Source organism: Diadema antillarum, unplaced genomic scaffold (assembly GCF_040938485.1).
Source record: "Diadema antillarum isolate AM-2024a unplaced genomic scaffold, OU_Dant_1.0 scf00000114, whole genome shotgun sequence".
NCBI lineage: Eukaryota > Metazoa > Echinodermata > Echinoidea > Diadematoida > Diadematidae > Diadema > Diadema antillarum.
This window is the reverse complement of record NW_027271003.1, coordinates 305,986-324,830: the sequence shown is the minus strand read 5'-3', so window position 1 is coordinate 324,830 and position 18,845 is coordinate 305,986. Positions and strand designations below refer to the sequence as shown.

General features: G+C 38.5%; 1 protein-coding gene across 1 annotated transcript in view; it reads right to left on the bottom strand.

The window, feature by feature from the left end:
- Positions 1-3,901: 3,901 nt before the first annotated feature.
- Positions 3,902-18,845, bottom strand: part of LOC139719777 (uncharacterized) — a 79,685-nt gene continuing 64,741 nt past the window's right edge. Inside the window, exons 19-26 of the mRNA XM_071631160.1 lie at positions 15,821-16,123; positions 15,327-15,493; positions 14,627-14,786; positions 13,501-13,687; positions 12,312-12,556; positions 9,070-9,294; positions 7,952-8,041; positions 3,902-7,155 (exon numbers count right to left, since the gene is read on the bottom strand). Of these exons, the coding sequence (XP_071487261.1) occupies positions 6,277-7,155; positions 7,952-8,041; positions 9,070-9,294; positions 12,312-12,556; positions 13,501-13,687; positions 14,627-14,786; positions 15,327-15,493; positions 15,821-16,123 (2,256 nt within the window). The 3' untranslated portion in view covers positions 3,902-6,276. The remainder of the gene's footprint in view (positions 7,156-7,951; positions 8,042-9,069; positions 9,295-12,311; positions 12,557-13,500; positions 13,688-14,626; positions 14,787-15,326; positions 15,494-15,820; positions 16,124-18,845) is intronic.

Genomic DNA, 18,845 nt, shown 5'->3' with positions numbered 1-18,845 from the left:
TTTACATCCTGTTTTTTTGTGTCCCATTAATCGCACAGCTAGCACGGTTTGGTAAAGATTAAGCGCATGAATAGACAGATAGACCCTGTATTTCAGAGCCTCTTTTCTCGGTTCACACTTTTTCAAAGTGTGCGCTTTCATTCCAATATTTAGATAGGTTTGGAAAGTCCATTTGAATTGAGTTATACATCATTTTAAAGCTTAGAGTCTGCTCTTTCAGAACCTGTCCTTAACTAAATATTCATGTCTGGCGAATTTTTGTTTGTTTTGTGGTACAGGGTCAATATTACACACATATATATATATATATATATATATATATATATATATGCACTCAGCAAAAAAAAAGAAAGAAAATAAACACTTTTTAAGTATGTATTTCTCATAGAACATTTGGCTAAAAGTTTTTGTATTATATACCATATTAAAGGTAATATTATTTAATTGGCTATCAACCTGGTAGGTCAACATAAAGTGAAACTTTACGCATGAGTGAACACGTTTGTTTTTCTCTTCCAGGTCACATAAGTAAAAATTGCAAAACTGAAGAAGTTGTCATTCATGCATAGGTGCTCTTCCATATAACAATAAGAACAAACAACAAATTTCACACAAAAAGAAATATGGATTAATTTGCAAAAATGAGACTGTAATATCTATGATATCTTTAAAGCACAAAAAAATCAATAAATGCTGAAAATAACGAAGGAAAATGAAGAATCTTCTGTCAAATCTAAATTCAAATGAAATAAGAAAAGAATCAGTAATGAACAAAAATGGTAGAAAATTTAGTTGATTTTTTCAGTTTAGGAGTTTGTAGATTATGTTTGGTTCTTAAATGTCTTATGGATTCTTGAATTGCTAAATTAACAGAATGAAGTAAAGAAATTCTGCTCATTTAATCATCCTTATGCATTTTACTTTTTGTGTCATTTGAAGTTTGAGTTGACAGAAAATTCTTATTTTCCCCCTTTAGTTCCCCACTTTATTTTTGTAAGAGGTTACAAAGAGATAAAGAGAACAAAAACTTATTTTTGCTATTTTATTCATGTCTCTCATTGTGTAATACTGGTCTTTTCTCGTCATTGTTATCGAGAAGGGCATTTGCAAATGAAAGATAACATGTCCATTTTTGCAATTTTTACTTTCATGCCTTGGAGAATAAAAACAAATGTGTTCACTCATGCATAAGGTTTCCTTCTGTATCAATCTATTAGCTTGATAGCCAGTTAAATTACCTTTAATATGGTATATAATACATTGATTTTTATCAACATCTTTTATGAAAAATATGAACTCGAAAAAGTGTTTACTTTCTTTTTTTGCTGAGTGTGTATTATATATATATATATATATATATATATATGAAGAGTTTGTTCGCAAATACCGATAAATCCATTTTGAAGATTTTGAAATTCGGTATCTGTCATAAAGTACAAAATAAAACCTTTTAAATGACATGGTCACTGATTATAAAGGTTCATTTTTGAAGTTATGGTCAAAAGAAGCAAATTTTTTTATTCTCTTTATTTTTCTTGACCTTTAATCGCAAATATCTCCATTTGGCAAATTTGACCTTGTCGGTTTTTGCGAACAAACTCTTCATATATATATTATCCAAACATGTTGAGATTTCGTGTATTGGCTCCAATAATATAACATCAATTGTTTTGCTTTGTATTGATATCATCATTGTCAAGATTCCTGAAGAAGGCGTAGGACGCCGATAATTCGAGTTGAATTAACTCATTAACTCTTAATTGGCCACAATAGCATTTCCAGTTTGTTTCTCCATGAAATGAATTAATATAAATACACTATATAGACACCATGCGGAAGGTATCCGTGGGAAATACAGGCGGATTTTTTTTTTAACGATTATGATCATATTTACGGCAAAAAAAGAAGGATCGAAACAGTTAACTACGTTTCAGTCAGTTTTCCTTCCAAAGTAAAAACACACAAACCAACAACAACAACAACCTCAGCCACAACCATTGGAGGTCGTCATAGTGCTTCTTGATTTTTCAGCAGCCTTTGACCCTATTAACCACCAGATACTCCTTGATCGAATGTCACGTGAATTCGGCATAATAATTATCAGGCAGTGCGCTTGAATGGATGAGATCATATCTCGAGGGCAGGAGCCATGTTGTCAAGGTAAAAGAGAGTGCATCACCTCCGGTTAAAGGGGACCTCCGGATGATTTTTTTTTTTTTTTTACATTTGAACAACTATAAATTAGTTAAACTGAGTACAGAGTTTCAGAATTTATAGTGATTGGGATGAGGAATGAGAATGTTTTCAAAATCTATAACAAATTGCAATGAACAAGGATGATGACATAGCAGCCTCACCATAAGAATGTATGAGTTGGGGCTCAAGGAAGCAGAACAAAAGAAGAAGGCATGCATAGATTTTTTCACAGGTGAACTTGTTGAGCAAGCGGTATTGTAATGGAATTACACTGCTACATTTCTGAAATATATGAGGCTCTGGTGTCATCAACACTGTTCAGTGTAATTTGTTTAAGATTTTCAATTTATTGGTTTCTCTGCTCAAGGACCGCAATAAATTCCACGAACCTATACATGGAGCTGTTGATTTATGTACTACATGATGTGAAATTATGAAAATCGTCCGGAATGCCCCTTTAAGGACTCCTGTGGCGTTCCGCAAGGATCGGTTCTCGGACCCCTTCTCTTCTCGCTCTATACGACGCCAATCTATGACATCATCCCCACTCATGGTCTGCAATCAATGATCTATGCAGATGACGTCCAGGTGTATACGTCATTCTCATCATCGGAGCGGGAATCGGCACTACAAAAGATCCACGACTGCATTGCTGACATTCGGTCCCAGTCGTTGCGAAACAAACTAGTCATCAATGATGATAAGACAGAACTTTTGCATCTATCCTCTACGTTCCTCGAAAGGCCCCCAGGAGTCGAACTTACCGTAGGCGACACAGTCATTGAGGAGAAATGTGAGGTTAGAAACTTGGGAGTATCCATTGATAACACCTTATCACGAGAATCACAGATAAACAGTACTTGCCAATCCGCCATGGCAGCTATCGGGAAGATCTCTCCAATACGCACTGTCCTAGATAGTGGCACCGCCCTCAGGCTTATATATGCTTTTGTTACGTCAAGACTGGACGCATGTAATGCACTTCTCGGAAGCGCACATGCGAAAAACATCGCTAAGCTCTAACGGGTACAAAATATAGCAGCAAGAATCACAGCAAGAGCGACCACACACACCAGTACCAAACTTCTCCTCAGAAACCTCCACTGGCTCCCTGTCTGCACGAGCGTAGAATGCAAAATACTTCTTCTCACATACAAAACACTCACTGGTGAAGCTCCATCCTACATTTCGGACCTCATCCACGTCTACACACCTCCTCGTGCTCTCCGATCACAACACCAACTACTTCTTCAAGTCCCCGGCTTCAACACTCAATACTATGGCTCAAGTTCCTTTTCTGTCAGGGCACCCACCCTATGGAACACCTTACCCAACTCTGTTCGCACCGCACCAACACAAGAGACTTTCAAAACTAAACTAAAGACGTATTTGTTTAATCAATACTTTGGTCATTCTTCATAATTTCTGTATTGCTGTTATAGTCAGTTGTATTGTATTACATATTTATTTCTAATTGTATTGTTATTATAGAAATTTTGTAAAGCGCATAGAGACTTCATTGTAACATGCGCTATATAAGCAGAATGTATTATTATCATTATTATTACCACAAGTATGTTTGTCGAGTTGCAAAGCGGCCACTTTTATGTGGCAATATCACATCACATAATTATAAACAAGACTAGCACACACCGCAAATAAACTTTCTCTTTACAGTGTACTTTATTAAAGGAACCACTCATTCTTTTACTTCCATCAGTCACGTGTTTGCCTACAGTGTCATGCCATCCAGCACATTGGCATATGATTTTATGGATCACCTGAAGAAAACAAAAACAAAAACAAAAACAAAAACAAAACAAAAAACAACAACAACAAAATGAACAAAAGCACAATCATTGATTATAAATAACATGGACAGGCCCAAAAGAAAATGAACGCACATTATTAGTTAATCAAAACAGCCATTTTTATTATGCATCATTAAAGCGTCTATAAAAACTGTAACATTACGAAATCGACAGCTTGATAAAACATGCACACAAATTAAAAAGATCATCTCTATTTTGTTTCCTTTCACACTATTTCCAGCCCCACGGACAAATGCCTTATGAATGGTGTTGGGGGAATTCATATATAAAAATGATGTATAAGTTGTTTGGCAGTCCAAATATAGCTTCGTCAAAACAAAAAAACAACATTAAATTAGATACTACATGTATTATCAAAAAAATACACACTTGCATTTTTTCTTAAAAGAAAAAAGTTCAAAATTAAAGTAAAATATGTTACTGAAATAAAAAAAAAAGTTTTTGCTATACTAATATTGAAATGAGACATACAGATTCTTGATGAAAATAATGAATAATTATAAACACTTCATTCTTTCAGGTCCCAATGTATGATTCATCGTGTAATATCTATTAAGAAAATAATGATAATAATATGTTACCCTAAACTCACATCGAACAAACACCTTGTAATACTGTTAATTGAGGAAGTGTAATGTTAGTAAACAAGTATTAGTCTTGAAGCAATAGAACAAGATAGCCCAGAAAAGTTACTTTCACTTTAAACAATGTGCGCCATACTGCCTTTGTTCCGCACTATTTGAACAAGGATATTTCTTGTTGTTGTACATACACACTATTTATGCATACATGAATACTGCAGGGAAATATCGAATAGATATTTGTGTAATTATGACATTTATATAGCGGAATAAATTCGAAATTCAGTAACTGTGATGTATGTCGGGAAATTTATAACAAATTTCACACCAACACAGCTACATACACAGCTACATACATGATAATCATACACAACTATGTACAACACACAAGATCATCTTCCAATTACACTCATTTCCGCTAAGACAAAAAAGGTAGGCCAATCATATATTCCTTTAGAGTCAAGTAATTGTGCAGGCCTATATACAAATCATTTATAGTAAATTATCTATAAAAGTATAAAAAATAATAATTTTCAATCAGCCGATGGCCGACATTCAATTGTGTTCTTATGGTGAGTCTACAGAAGTACTACTAAAATGTGCACAAACGCAAAGCAGTTTCAGATATTATCACTTTTGTTTGTTTATCTTTCAAAATCTATTCATGTTTCATCTAGAATATTTCAGAACAAGAGAGTGATAATGAAGATACGCTAGCACAATTGAGCGAATTTCATGACGGCTTTTTAGCTATGTAGCTTCTATTCTAGGAAAATGACACTAGAATCCTGGTTATTCGAAATTTCACTGTATTTTTTAAAGGGGATGGCAGGTAACTGATCAGTAGGAATGCTTGGGGATGTTTTTTTCCGATCGTTAACGATAGCCCCGACACTGTACATTCCTACTAACCTGGAAACATTGAACTGCGTGTACACATTACTTGAATATGAGACCATTCTGAAGCAAGTAATTTTCACACAACAATAGATTATGTACTCTTAATGAATCCCTCAAGGATTAGAACAATCAACCCCCAGCATTTCCACTGACTCTCATTTATGAGTTACTAGCCATCCCCTTTCAACCATAAAATGTCTCTGTATCCAATCAACCAACTTCTTCGGCGCAAAAGTACAAGGTACATAACGGAATTGTGCGTGCTGAATCGTTTCCAGTGGTAATTTTGTGCTGCTGAAAGAACGCCATAATAAGTGAAACTTGGTAATTTGTTTCAGAATGAACTCAATTCTCATCACGTGTCATGCTTAAATCAACGCGTTGATAATAATATGTATGAGGTGAGGTGGGCTCGGTCTAGTACGTGATGAGTGCTGCATTATTTGTAGGTGTAGTTGTAAAGGATTAATGGCTGCTGGCAGACGTTACAGTATGATAACTTTGCCTTTAATTCTGCCGAGCTTTTGACCTTCAGTTACAAGTCTTTTTCAAGGGGTTGTTTAAGGGGTTGGGAGGTGTACCTACTGTGTGTGGTGTAAGTGGAGTTTGGTCGACTGGAGTTGACGACAGTTCAGTAAAAATGATTAAAAAAAATACATTTAGCAAATAAATTCTTCAGTCAAGTCATATCAAATACCAACACCAGTGATATAACTGCACGCATGACTTTTAGCTACATTGTATATCACTAGTGAAGGTAAGAATAACTATGACGTCGCCAAGTACACCAAAGTCCCCATAAAAAGGTAAACAAACATAAGTTGAGCGTGCAGGCTACGCCCAGAATCAGCTGTTTCCTTGGGGTAATCTTGGACGGAATTGATTTTTGATATAGACAATGTTCTTGACAAAGTAACCAGACTCTTTCCAGTCGTAAGTGCTTGGGGAGGCCAGACAAAGTCGCGACATGTGCTTTGATCGACTGTCGCACCTTCATCATAAGAGCAGCAGTAGATAGGGCTACTATTCAATTTCATCCAGAATGTGCCATCAACGTGACGACCGTCATTATGTACCTGGCCCTTGTAGGGTACTTTCACGCCATGCTGATAGCAAGCCAACATTGGACTCCCTCTTCCCGCGACGGCTCGGCAGGAAACTTCTGCGTATCGAGTGTCATAGCCATCGGTGGACTCATGAACGTCGCATCGGGCACTGCCAAGTGGTTGATGTACCCCGACTTCTTTTTCTAATAGGACCGTTTTACCATTGTCGGCATCAATGGATATCAGTGTCAAGATGTACACGTCAGCGTCTTCCTCAGAGATGTCCGATATGTCGACTGTAACACGCACAGCCTTGTCTGTAATTGTGTAACTAATTCTGAAACGATCATACTGGCTTGCAGATTTGAACCCTTCTGGAAGTCTGTTAGTTAGGGTGCAGAAAGGATGTTTCTCAGACTCGAATCTCACATTGAAGAACACGATCAGACCGTCACGCGCTGTCCACGGAGCGTCGAAGGTGACGGTGCCCTGAGCTCCTGCCTCGAAGTGATGCTGGGTCCTCTCTGAGGCCAAACTGAGAGCCGTTATGAAAACAATGGCAGTTGCCGCCATCCGGAATATCGTCCATTTTCGCTTTTTCTGCATTAATTATAAAAAATGTAAACCAAAAAAAAAGACAACTAAATAAGTACCCTTTAACAGAGACAGCAGCAACGATAATTGTCTGTAAAGTTCATGTTTGGATTTTGAGAATACTACTGTGCACATTAAAAAAACACAAACAAATCTGTCCAAGTTTCCCACTGTGGATTCATCCTAATGTGATTACAAGTTTTTCATTACCTTCTTACCTTCGGTGTCATTATTTCCTTCATTTCCATTGTCTCTTTATTCTTGCTCAAAGTTGGGTTTACATCTCAGTGATATTATAGCTCTTTTCATTACTCTAGGATCGTGTTTTAGTTTGCTCAACAAGCAATGTACAGGTGTTATCCTTTGTCTCAAATTAGAAGATACTGAACGCAGACATTTTCAAACGTTCAATACAAGACTTATTATTCCCTGCTGTGCCCGAGTTGCTCGATGTTTAATTTCTTTATAAAAGTAAAAGTTCAAAAGCCACAGACCTGACTTTGCCGTGGTGCTCATGCGCACTTTTTCGTTATAGCGTTTAGTTTATTTCATGGAAACTGGGTTGGCTGTATTGCATCTCTATCTGTAAACACCTACTATCAACTCGAAATAATTCAGTCATAATGATGTAATATCTATAAAGTCTGCAGTATAAACAGTGATAACAGCATATTCAGTACGAAAATCTTGTTTTTTTGCACTGCCCTCAATCACGTGCTAAAACGCCTGTACCCCGAGTGGGTGTCCTAACTGCAATCCTCCCGAAAAGAATGCATATTACATTGACAGCGGTTGTACTTACAGCATGTGCCCCGTAACCTTGCAGTCTGGCTACAATGCTCTGCTGGATGCGGGGGGAAAGCGTTGTAGGTACGGATTGGATTTCACGGACCTGTGTGATGATGATGCAATACGTTCATGATATTCATTGTAAGAATTGTTAAATGATAACATTTTACAGGCAAATTATTTCAATAATAATCTACATCAAATTACTGCTACCTTACCTTAACCCGTAGGACTGTTTCATGTCGATAAAACACGCAAACATTTTATTCATTTTTCCCCATTTCCAACGGAAACACAAACATATTTCACAAAAACTGAATACTTACATTTTCATCATAATACAAAATAAAACATGCATCAAATGGCACCACTTACGACATCAAAACCCGACACTCTCCCCCCCCCCCCCCACCCCACCCCTCGAAGATCAAACCCTGGCTACGGCGGTCAAACAAAGACGGGCTGATCATTCCAAGGCCTTGTTCTTAATGTCCTCTCCTTTATAGTCCGTCGTTTCTGTTTTCTTCTCTTCTTTGTCTTCATCTTTTCTTCTTCTTCCTTCTTATTCATATTCTGCCTTGGCAAGTGCAGCGACAACGTCCTCCTACTCCTTCCCGTCTAGAGCGGGGAGAGCGGGAGACTCGGATAATTTAGTCTTGGAAAGTAACAGCGTAGCTAAAGCGGAAACAACGTAGCTAAAGCGTGAGTGACGCGTATTGGAGCATCGTTGGAACAGACCTTGATTCCCTACAAGCATAAAGAACGTATAATGAGAGCGACATTCGGGAAGGTCGTGCTTTGATTAGGGAAGATCGGCGCAGTAGCGGGATCACGTTGGTATCTAGTTTTACTTCCCGTTCTTGTACCGATGTTACTACGCTGAAAAAGACCCTATTACGGCAATTACGCTCATCCCGTAGTGTCGATACTGTCACTACGCTCAAAGGGATGTTGGGCTCCAAGAAACATGTGATAATTAGAAATATGGCCTGATGATGACGATTATGACGCTGATAATAATGATAACGATAATGACAATGATAATGATATATTATTATTACAACAATGATAAGGGGACATTGTTACTGCCCGAATAATCACATGAAGTGAAAAAAAACCCGTTGCTCTCACCATTGTTTTCTCTTTCCTCAGACTATAAGGTGTCTCGGGCTTGTGCCGCCTAAGCCAATCGTTTGAGTAGTTCGAAACCTTGTCGTAGAGCGCCGTTAGGCGGTCAACTTTTTCCTCCAGGGGCTTGAGCTTTTCGGAGGTCAGCCTGCCACAGAAGTCACGCTTAAACTTCTCCATCGAGCAGGTGATGTCCCTTTGTTTGGTGGTGACGTCATCTCGAAGAATCTAATGAAAAAAAAAATGTCATAACAGATTTCTTCTTTCCATCATAGACCAGGCTGTCTTGATTACTCCTGTTGTACAACAATATGTTTATTTCTTTCCTCTTCATCCATTAAAGTTTACACAAAAGTTATTGTAAAAGATGCATTTATCGCATATAAGCACAGAACATAATATATTATCCATACAGAGGATTTTTAGAGCCGAAATACAAGTGATATTTTGTCGACGAACATCATAACCTCGACCCACTTATTAGAAAGTTTGTTGAGCTCGATCAATATTTTTTGCCGAGGCGACCAATATTTGAAATATTGGACGGCAAGAGGGGGATTCCCCAAAGTTTTTATAAACTGCACCGTGATTGGCTGAGATATATAAGAGATGACCTGAAATATGAAGTAAAAACGTCTGTGATTGGTCAATCACGAATTAACTAAAATATCGTTTTTTCTAATATTCTGTGTTTATACAAACAAATTTCATATATCAATTAGTTGAAATTGTTTTGCATACAATTTTTCAAAATATCACTTTCATACCAGGAAATTAAATTTAGGTTTAATGAAAACAAGTTGCATTTTGTGTGTGTGTGTGTGTGTGTGTGTGTGTGTGTGTGTGAAGGCGACGAGTGATCAGCTCAGCGCTACTGCTAGATAGCCCGCGCACGATATAAAATATGTAGCAGGCCACCGCCGCTTGCATTTGCATGCATGTTACGTTATGTGTATACTAAGTACAGTAGGCCATAGGACTATGATACAGTACGAGTAATTCGATCTTTCACGATCTACGGTAGATGTGACGTGATCACGGATACAAGAACATCTAATTCTGGTGTAAATTAGCTAGATCTCGGCCGAACAGTAACATGACGGCTACCATGGATGCATAGATCACTGTTTTACCAGGGAATGAAGTAGATTAACTTGCACTGAAGAGTGTACCACACCCCACGTCAGGATCAAGTACAATAGCTAAGTAGGAGACCATACAGCACTCGGAAACAGAAAGGGTAGTGAAAATATTCTTTGCTAAAATCATCTGTAGGATAATAATGATAATATTGGATGTCCTATTTTCGATTAATACAAGGAAATAGTGTATAACGATGAGATCAAAGTTTAAAACTTACATACACAGTAGACAGATATTCAGAAGTTTGCTATCCGATATTAAGATATTCAGAAGTCATTATATTGACAGCTATTTAACACGGACAGTCCGGTCATTAATATACAAATAATACACAGGTGAGAGTGCGTTCGTGGAGATGTAGCGCACTCGAGGGTATTTACAATTGTGGAACATGCACGAGGCAAAGCCGAGTGCATGTCGCACTACATTGTAAATACCCGAGAGTGAGCTGCATCTCCACTAACGTCACGAACTCAAACCTGTGTATTATTTGATATATAATGTGTCGAAAACTAACAACATTTTTCATGCATCTTTGTGGGTCAATACCAGTCAGCTACATGTAGCACTCGCTCAAAAGTCAAGATGTCCGAAGATGTTCGTCCCAGACATTTACTTACGTCGCACTCCGAAATCCCGCAAATAGAAGTACTGTACGTATAAGCGTATACGTACGCCACATGTTATGCACAAGAAAGGCCGGCTGGCCGAAGCTGTAGAAGTTGTTTACAGGATTGACAGCGCGTATAGTAGCGCGCGACGCACTTGTAACAACTGATTGAGTGTGTACTGCTAGTGTAAACATTGTGACGTCAGTGACTTTACGCTATTTTGCAAGGCCGTGCAATAGTAAGAAATCATGCACGCACACGTGACTCATTTCAGCGCTTCCAATTGGCTATTTTCTTGAACCCATTTTATAACAAGCGAGAAAGCACATTGATACGCATAATACAGCAACAGAAATAACGGCAAACAAATACGCAAAATATAGGAAATCACAGATGTGTGCATGTATATCTATGTATTGATGATGCAACGTGACAAAAAGTAAACATGACATTAAAAAGGGGATTTAGTATCCATTCTGATTTTACATAATCCTTCACACAGCATGTCACCTGAGAAGATCCTCACTTTCCGCTGAAGTCGATCTCGGTAATGTAAAACTTCAAGTTCGTTTCGTTTATTTCATTTCCAACACACACACACAATAACATTTGAATACACATAAACTAATGATGCAACAACGTAATGAAGAAACAAATAGTGACCCATGATACATAACACAGTACTCTCCGCCTAATCGGGTATACTTTGCAAATAGGCGGTATTCTCCGTTTAATTGGGTAGAAATGTCAAAGTCAGTTCCAATGCACATTAAAATTACCTGATAATCGGGTTGCCTCTCCGCATAAATGGGTAAATAATTTTCTTCTTATCTACTTTCTACCCACATTAATTATCACAGACATAACACTATAGGAAATCATGAATGTCAAATTTTCCACCTTAGCGAGGAGTCTCTAGTCAAACGACGTTTTTTTTTTTTTTTTAAAGACATATTTGTCCATAAAAAGCGTGTAAATTATTGCTACTGACTGAGCAAGTGTAGGGTATGTATAATGTGCCGTGTAAGCACTCGTGTTAAGCATACAATGTAGGTGTTTGGTGCAGTGTACAACGCATGTACATATACATTTTGTGTGTCAAATGTGAATGAGACGTGTTCTTCTGTTAATCGGGTACTCCGCACGAGCCTACCCGATTATGCGGAGAGTACAGTACAATCTTGTTATAAGTTTAGGACAAGTAACGAAAAAAAAATGGTTGGAAATAGAGGTGACTGCTAAAAAGCAGATTGCTTGTAGTCCCCTTAAAAAAATGCAGTCACAAAACTGATGAAACAAGGTAAAGAAAGTAATGTACAGTACAAACACATTAACAAACACGATATCTCTTGTAGTAAGGGAAAGAGGAAATAAATTTAGGGTGAAATGAATGGCAGTTGCTTAGCAAGGTATGACTTTGCGATAAATGTTAAGGCATACTAATATAAGTTAAGGTATTGATTCCTTTAAATACACTTTAAAAGACGTCACCTTGAGGGCTTCAATCTCCTTTCGGTGTGGCTCAATCTCTTGATCATTTGGCTTGCATAGATCATGCCTGACCTGAGTAGTCTCCATCCAGTCCAGGGTCTGCTGGGCGTAGTCGATCTCTTCGTGGAAACATTTTGCCCTATGCAACACGTCTATGTGGTTGTCTAGACACTTGCTCAGGTCTTCGTAGCTCTGGTTGACGTATTCGAGCTCGTGCTTGACTGCAGAGCAAACTTCAGATTTACCTATCACAGTGAAAAAGAAAATGAGTGAAGTTGGCATCATCCGTGTACAAATCCAGCATACTGATGATACAGAAAAGAATTACAGATGTACACAAGCGTACTGTATTATTTTGTGACTGTGAATCACAAAAGCAACAAACTGTCAAAAACTCTGATTTTGTGCGAGGACTCAAGTTAGGTGAAATGGGTCAAGCTAGATTTTTCATAAGTACTTTCTGAAAAAGCAGTTCTTCTAAGTTATTGAGATCATGATAGGCAGCGGAAGTAGTATTTTAGCAGTTTTTTTTTTTCTAGCACTTTTTTTGTGGAATCGTGTGACAAAGCATGTTAGGTGTGTCTTAATAAGGTCCTCTTTGATTCCTTAAAAACCCTTTGCACTCTCTTCTCTTTCAACTGTAATTACATTTGAAGGATAATGCTTTTGCTTTGAAAGTTGGTGTTAGTCATGGATAGAAAGTGTTAGTACAGAATGATAAATGTCAGTTTAATTTCATGATCTTTCATTTGTTGTCGATATGGTATTTCATATTCTGGTTATGTTGTTGTTGTTTTTTCGTCTCATATTCATTGCACAGCTTGATCGGCTAAGATTGCGCTCTTGAATATACCATGTACTTCAGAGCCTCTTTTCTCCCCTTTATTTATAAATTTAGGTAGGTTTTGTGAGTCTTATACTTCAATTTATTTATACATCATTTTAAAGCGGAAGTTTACTCTTTCAGTATCCGCCCTTTACTCAAAATTCATGTCTGGCGACTTTTTGTCGGCTTTGAGATGATACGGGTAAAATTTGGTAATACAGAATGTACCGTAAGAGAATTTGCCATAAACAATGTCCCTTACACACTATGTTTGTTTGTATGTATGTGTGTGTGTGTGTGTGGTGTCTGTGTTTGCACGATGCTGTGTACAAATTGAGGGCAGAAAACTGTTAGAATCCTTACCATCGACGCGGGGCTCTAATTCAAATCTGAGTGCGGGCACCGGCAGTAGGTGCAGCTGGGAGTGTCGGTAGATGGGCTTGCTGGGCAAGGACTGGACCAAGCTCAACTTGAGTGTATTCAACGAGTTTCCGGCGCAATTAAGGGTGGTGATGTTGGGTTCATAGACCTTGACCTCTTTCATTAACGACTAATATAATGACACAAAGGTAATACATTCAAGTGTATAGTGCATCTTTGAATTTGGAACCTTGTACTGAATTGATCAGTGTTGTAGTAGTAGCCCTGATAAAAATGATCGGGTAGTTACACCCATGATTTTTTTTTTTTTTTTTATCATGGCTACTGTAAAACACTGATAATTCAGTGCTTATTCATGTCGATGTAGGGCAATTTGTCAATCAGTTGAAATGAAAACATCTCGACGGAAGAATTTCATGAATTTGAATAACTAGTATTTTCTTCCACTCAAAATACATGACGTATATGTTTATAATGCATTTAACGGATAGCGGCCTTCAATTCGGGATGTTTCGTTGCATTATGCCGTTGTCTTTGCTATCATTCAATCTATGTTTTAATTATGAATAAAGCAAATTGACGATATAAGTGATACAATCATTGAAGTAAACTCAGTCTCCATGCACTATAAAACGATGCGATTCATCTGCGTCGTGTTCTAATGAAGAGACACGATCACTCATCATGTGCCAAGTATGCATATTTTGCTCAAATCAATCGATAATTCACCACATGTCAAAGCACAGTGAAAGCTGCGCTCGTAATTCGATTCCACACAATGATGGCTGGGATATTATTGGATAGCAGTGGCCAAACATTGGTATTTTCAGGTAAACTGCAATAAGTTTTTTTGTCCCGGTGGTGCACATTTCTGCAAAAGTCATGCTTGTTGGCAACTTGAAAGAAGAAATATCATAGCTTTGTCATAACATTTAGATTCTAGGAGAGCTAATTGTTTTTCTACAACTTTCCTCACGGCATGTCCATTATAGAGATTTTTTTATGAAAAAAAAATCATCATGGCTTTTAAAAACATAATATTTCTAAAGAGTGTTCATGCGTTGCGGTCTATTTTGTTTTTTCTTCCTTGCGTATTCCATCAACTCACTTCAATTTCTTCGAGGCTGGCCAGGATGGTCGTTCTCTCTGTGATGTTAGGTGCGGATCGGTTTACTTTGTCCTGCATACCGTCTAGCCAGATGGTTATATCCTTATGTTGACTGTCATACATTTGAATTGAAGCCTGAAGATCATCGACCTGCGTCATGCTGTTATATGAATCGAAAATAATTGAGAATGACTTCCCATCCACGGTTGTGGTGAACGTGCACAATATGCATGGCCTGCGAAACAGGGGGGGGGGGGGGGGCACAATACCTAGGAATACATGAGGTATCATGGCTTTGCCCCCTCCCCCCCCCCCCCCCCCCCCCCCCAACCCACACACTTTTTTCCCCCGGAAGTAAGTGGCACGAAAAAGAAATATTTGGTTTTTCTTGTCAGCTGAAGAAACCCGGAAGTGGTATCAGATGTTGCACTGAAATCCCCCGTTTTATGCTTGTTAGCTCAAACCGAATGTTTATTTGGGTCTTTCATACCTCACTACAAATATCGCAATAATTTTAGCCCTAAACCAACATGGAAATAAAGAGTTAAACACAATGAGAGACACAAGTCAAACGAGGCGAATACATACGTTGTGTATGTAATAATGACATTAAGTTATAATGTGCACTATTTCATATTTTGTTGTGTTCTTCAATATCAAAAAACTGTTTTCTTTTGTCTGCTTGTATACATTTTCTCACCGCTCTGCCACACTGTCCTCCAGTGTCTTCCAATTCACGTTCACGTTGTCCAAGATGCCATTGACATGGGATGTGTTGTTGACTCTAAGCTCTTTGAGTAGCTGCTTTCCAATTTGTAAAACTTCCTCCAGGCCAGTGCGCTGTCTCTCAATTTGCTGCCTGATATCCTGTCAAAATGTTTTAATTATCATGCATACTAAATATGTGACTCTGCATCACAAAACAAACCAAAAGTCACCACACATGGATTTTAAGGTAAGAACAGATTCTGAAAGAGTGGATTCAACCTTTCAAATGACGTATAACTCGATTAAAATGGACCTCCCAACTTATGTTAATATTGGAAAGAAAGCACACATTTCGGAAAAAAGAATGAACTGAGGAAAGAGAGACTGTGAAGTGCCGCAGGGTCTATTCAAGCGCTTAATCTTTAATAAGCACTGCTTTCTGTGCAAACTGTGCCATGAATGAAAAAAAAAAATGTTTAAGTAAACCTTCAATGTTTCGATGAGTTGAGGCATTTCTAGTTGCTGCTGTCGCATTTTCCTGGCGCTCAGTGTCTGAATCAACGGCAGTTCCCACTCTTCTAATATGTCGACGCTGTTCTCGAAGTCGTTCACCCTTCTGAGTACCTCTATGTACTGGGAGGTAGCGTTGCTGACCTTCTGGTAGCGGTCATTAATCTCGCACAGCCAGTCCCGAATTTTCCTGGCTTCTTCAGGCTCACTGGTCTGAATAAGTTGATTTGCGACATCGTTGATATCACTGATGTCGGATTTGTGGGCGCTGATCTCCTCCTGAAACATGTGTGGGGGTCATGGAAAAAAATTATGATGTTGGCATGTATCCTTATTTTTTTAAATTATCTCAATTTCTTGGATTGCCACAGACCCTCTTTTTACTCTTCTATGTATTTGTTTGTTTGTTTGTTTCTCTTTTTAATAAAAAAAAATATCAAGAATATTATGCAACGACCAATGCAGGTTTTAACGTATAGTTAGAACTTCGCATTGATTGATAAATTGTACCTCCCTTATTTCCAGTGCAAATAAAAAAAAGCCATACAATGAAAACAAAAAAGAATGAAGTGAATATGACAACTTCTCTTTCAACAAGTAATAGCGAAAGGCCTCATTTATTTTGGTTCATAAACTCCTAATAAGGATCAATGTCAGTCTTAGGCTCTGAAGATCTGGAAAATAACTAGATCTTCTTCTTCCCTAGCTTGCGAAGTACAGTATTATACCCCTCTCAGTAACCCTCTTGGCTCGGACCAGGAGCGGACCAGGAGCGGACCAAGTCGAAAATCTTGAGTTTATGAATGGGTGGGGGCCAAAGTGGCCCGCGCCAGGTGCGGACTATTTTGGCACTGTTGCATACAGCTAGCACCAGGCGTGGACCAGGCGCGGGCCTGGCGCTGATCGAAGAGTTTATGAAAGATAGCAGCGCCAGGCCAACCAGGCCAACATTCCTTTCACTGTCAAAGGTCACGGCTTACGCTGCTCAGCTCATAAGCGCGCGGCACGCACATCAAATATCGCGCGAAAATGCACTTCCGCTCTGTCCATGGGGTGTTCAGTTACCATGGCAGTTTTCTCTTCATTCACTGAGTTTATGAATGGGGTTTATGAATGGGTCATCGTAAAAGTATCGCGACTCTGCAATAGTTACTGAACGCAACTTTTAATGCTTGGCGCGGTCTAGTTTAGCTCGGACCAGTATCGGGCCAAAAATGCATGAATTATTGAAAGTGGTATTACTCTGTTGTTACACACATGCCTATCGTTACTGCACTTTAGTCATCTCACGCGAAAAAAAAAAACAATGTTACCCGCCTCTTCACAATTTCTCTCACTGTCACAAGGTGAATCTACAAGGCAAGCTGTTCAGGTAAGCCAGGTAGCAGAAAACAGAAGTAGAAGTGGACAATAAACTGCTTTGTTAAATAAGGGGGGGGGGGTTCTAGAACTAAAGGGGCTAGTAGAGCAGAGCAAAAAATAATTGGTGTAACCCCATGAGGATATAGAGATAGTGTTGATATTTCATAAGATAGGCTGTAGGTGCACATATGATTGGAGGCTATAGTAGGATAATAGGGATATGCATCTCAGTGGACGGTTAGTTCATTCAGTTGTCATTACGAGAGTTAGGGCACTGCATAGGAATGATAGGTGAGCCTGTTGTGGTCAGTTGCCACTTTGCTGGCGCCAGGCAGACACACAGAGTGAGAGAGAGAGAGAGAGAGAGAGAGAGAGGTAGGGAGAGAGACAAGCACTCTAATCTTCTAGTGTATATACTCTCTAAAAAAATCGAGTGAAAATGTTCACTCTTAAAGGAGTGAATACAAAAAAGAGTGAATTTAAAGTGAAATTAGAGTGAATTTTGAGTGAAAATGTTCATTTTCACTCATTTTGAAGTCACCTCAGGGATCACTCGAACATTTTGGAGTGATCCCTGACGTCACTGTAAAACAAGTGAAATGAACATTTTCACTCAGAATTCACCCCAATTTCACTTAAAATTCACTCTTTTTTGTATTCACTCCTTTAAGAGTGAAAATGTTCACTCGATTTTTTTTAGAGAGTAGTTCCACCACCACCCTTTTCCTACATCGCCTTCTCAAGCGCATTGATAGAATTATGTAGGCATGGAGGCATTGCAAGCATGTCTACGTTCTACTCTCTACATAGACAGAGCCATACCTTTACACAACCAGGTCATAAATATAGTTACAAGTCGAGGGGCATCTGTCCGCTGGCTAGCTGGGCCTATAGGACCGACGGTCAGAGCGGACAATCATTAGATCCTTGGGAAAACTAAGCCAGGGCTCGAACATCGCCAAGTTATACACTATGAGATGTAGCCTACAAGACATGGGCAAGTATAGCGCCCCCCCCCCCTTTACCATGGACTTAAACGAACATGAACCATGCAAAACCGATTAGCGAAGAGAGTGATATCGCCTTTGAATTCCCCGTTAAATCTATTGCCACATCCATGATACCTTCAAGTTATCAACACTCTTAACTGATCTCACTTGATTTTGGATTTGCTATGTTACCACCAGTTCTGGTACTCGAGCTGTTGTGATTATAATCTTGCTTTCAAGAATTTGAATTTCGATTTTCTTGCCGTGAAGTACTTTGGATGTTTCTGCCATTTAAAGAGGCCAAGTTGGTCCCCCAAAAGGAAAAACATTTCATGGATTTTATTGCACTCTAACCTTTCTCGCCTAGAGTTATTCTTATGACGTAAAATTTTGTAATAACGATTAAAGGACAAGTTCACCTTCATAAACATAAGGATTGAGAGAATGTAGCAATATTAGTAGAACACATCATTGAAAGTTTGAGGAAAATCAGACAATCCGTTCAAAAGTTATGAATTTTTGAAGTTTTTGTGCAGTAACCGCTGGATGAGAAGACTACTGCAGTGGCTGAATAACTTAGATGTCACATGCGTACAACAATATAAGGAAAATATAAAGAGAATTTCACAAAATTCCATCTTTTGAAAAAA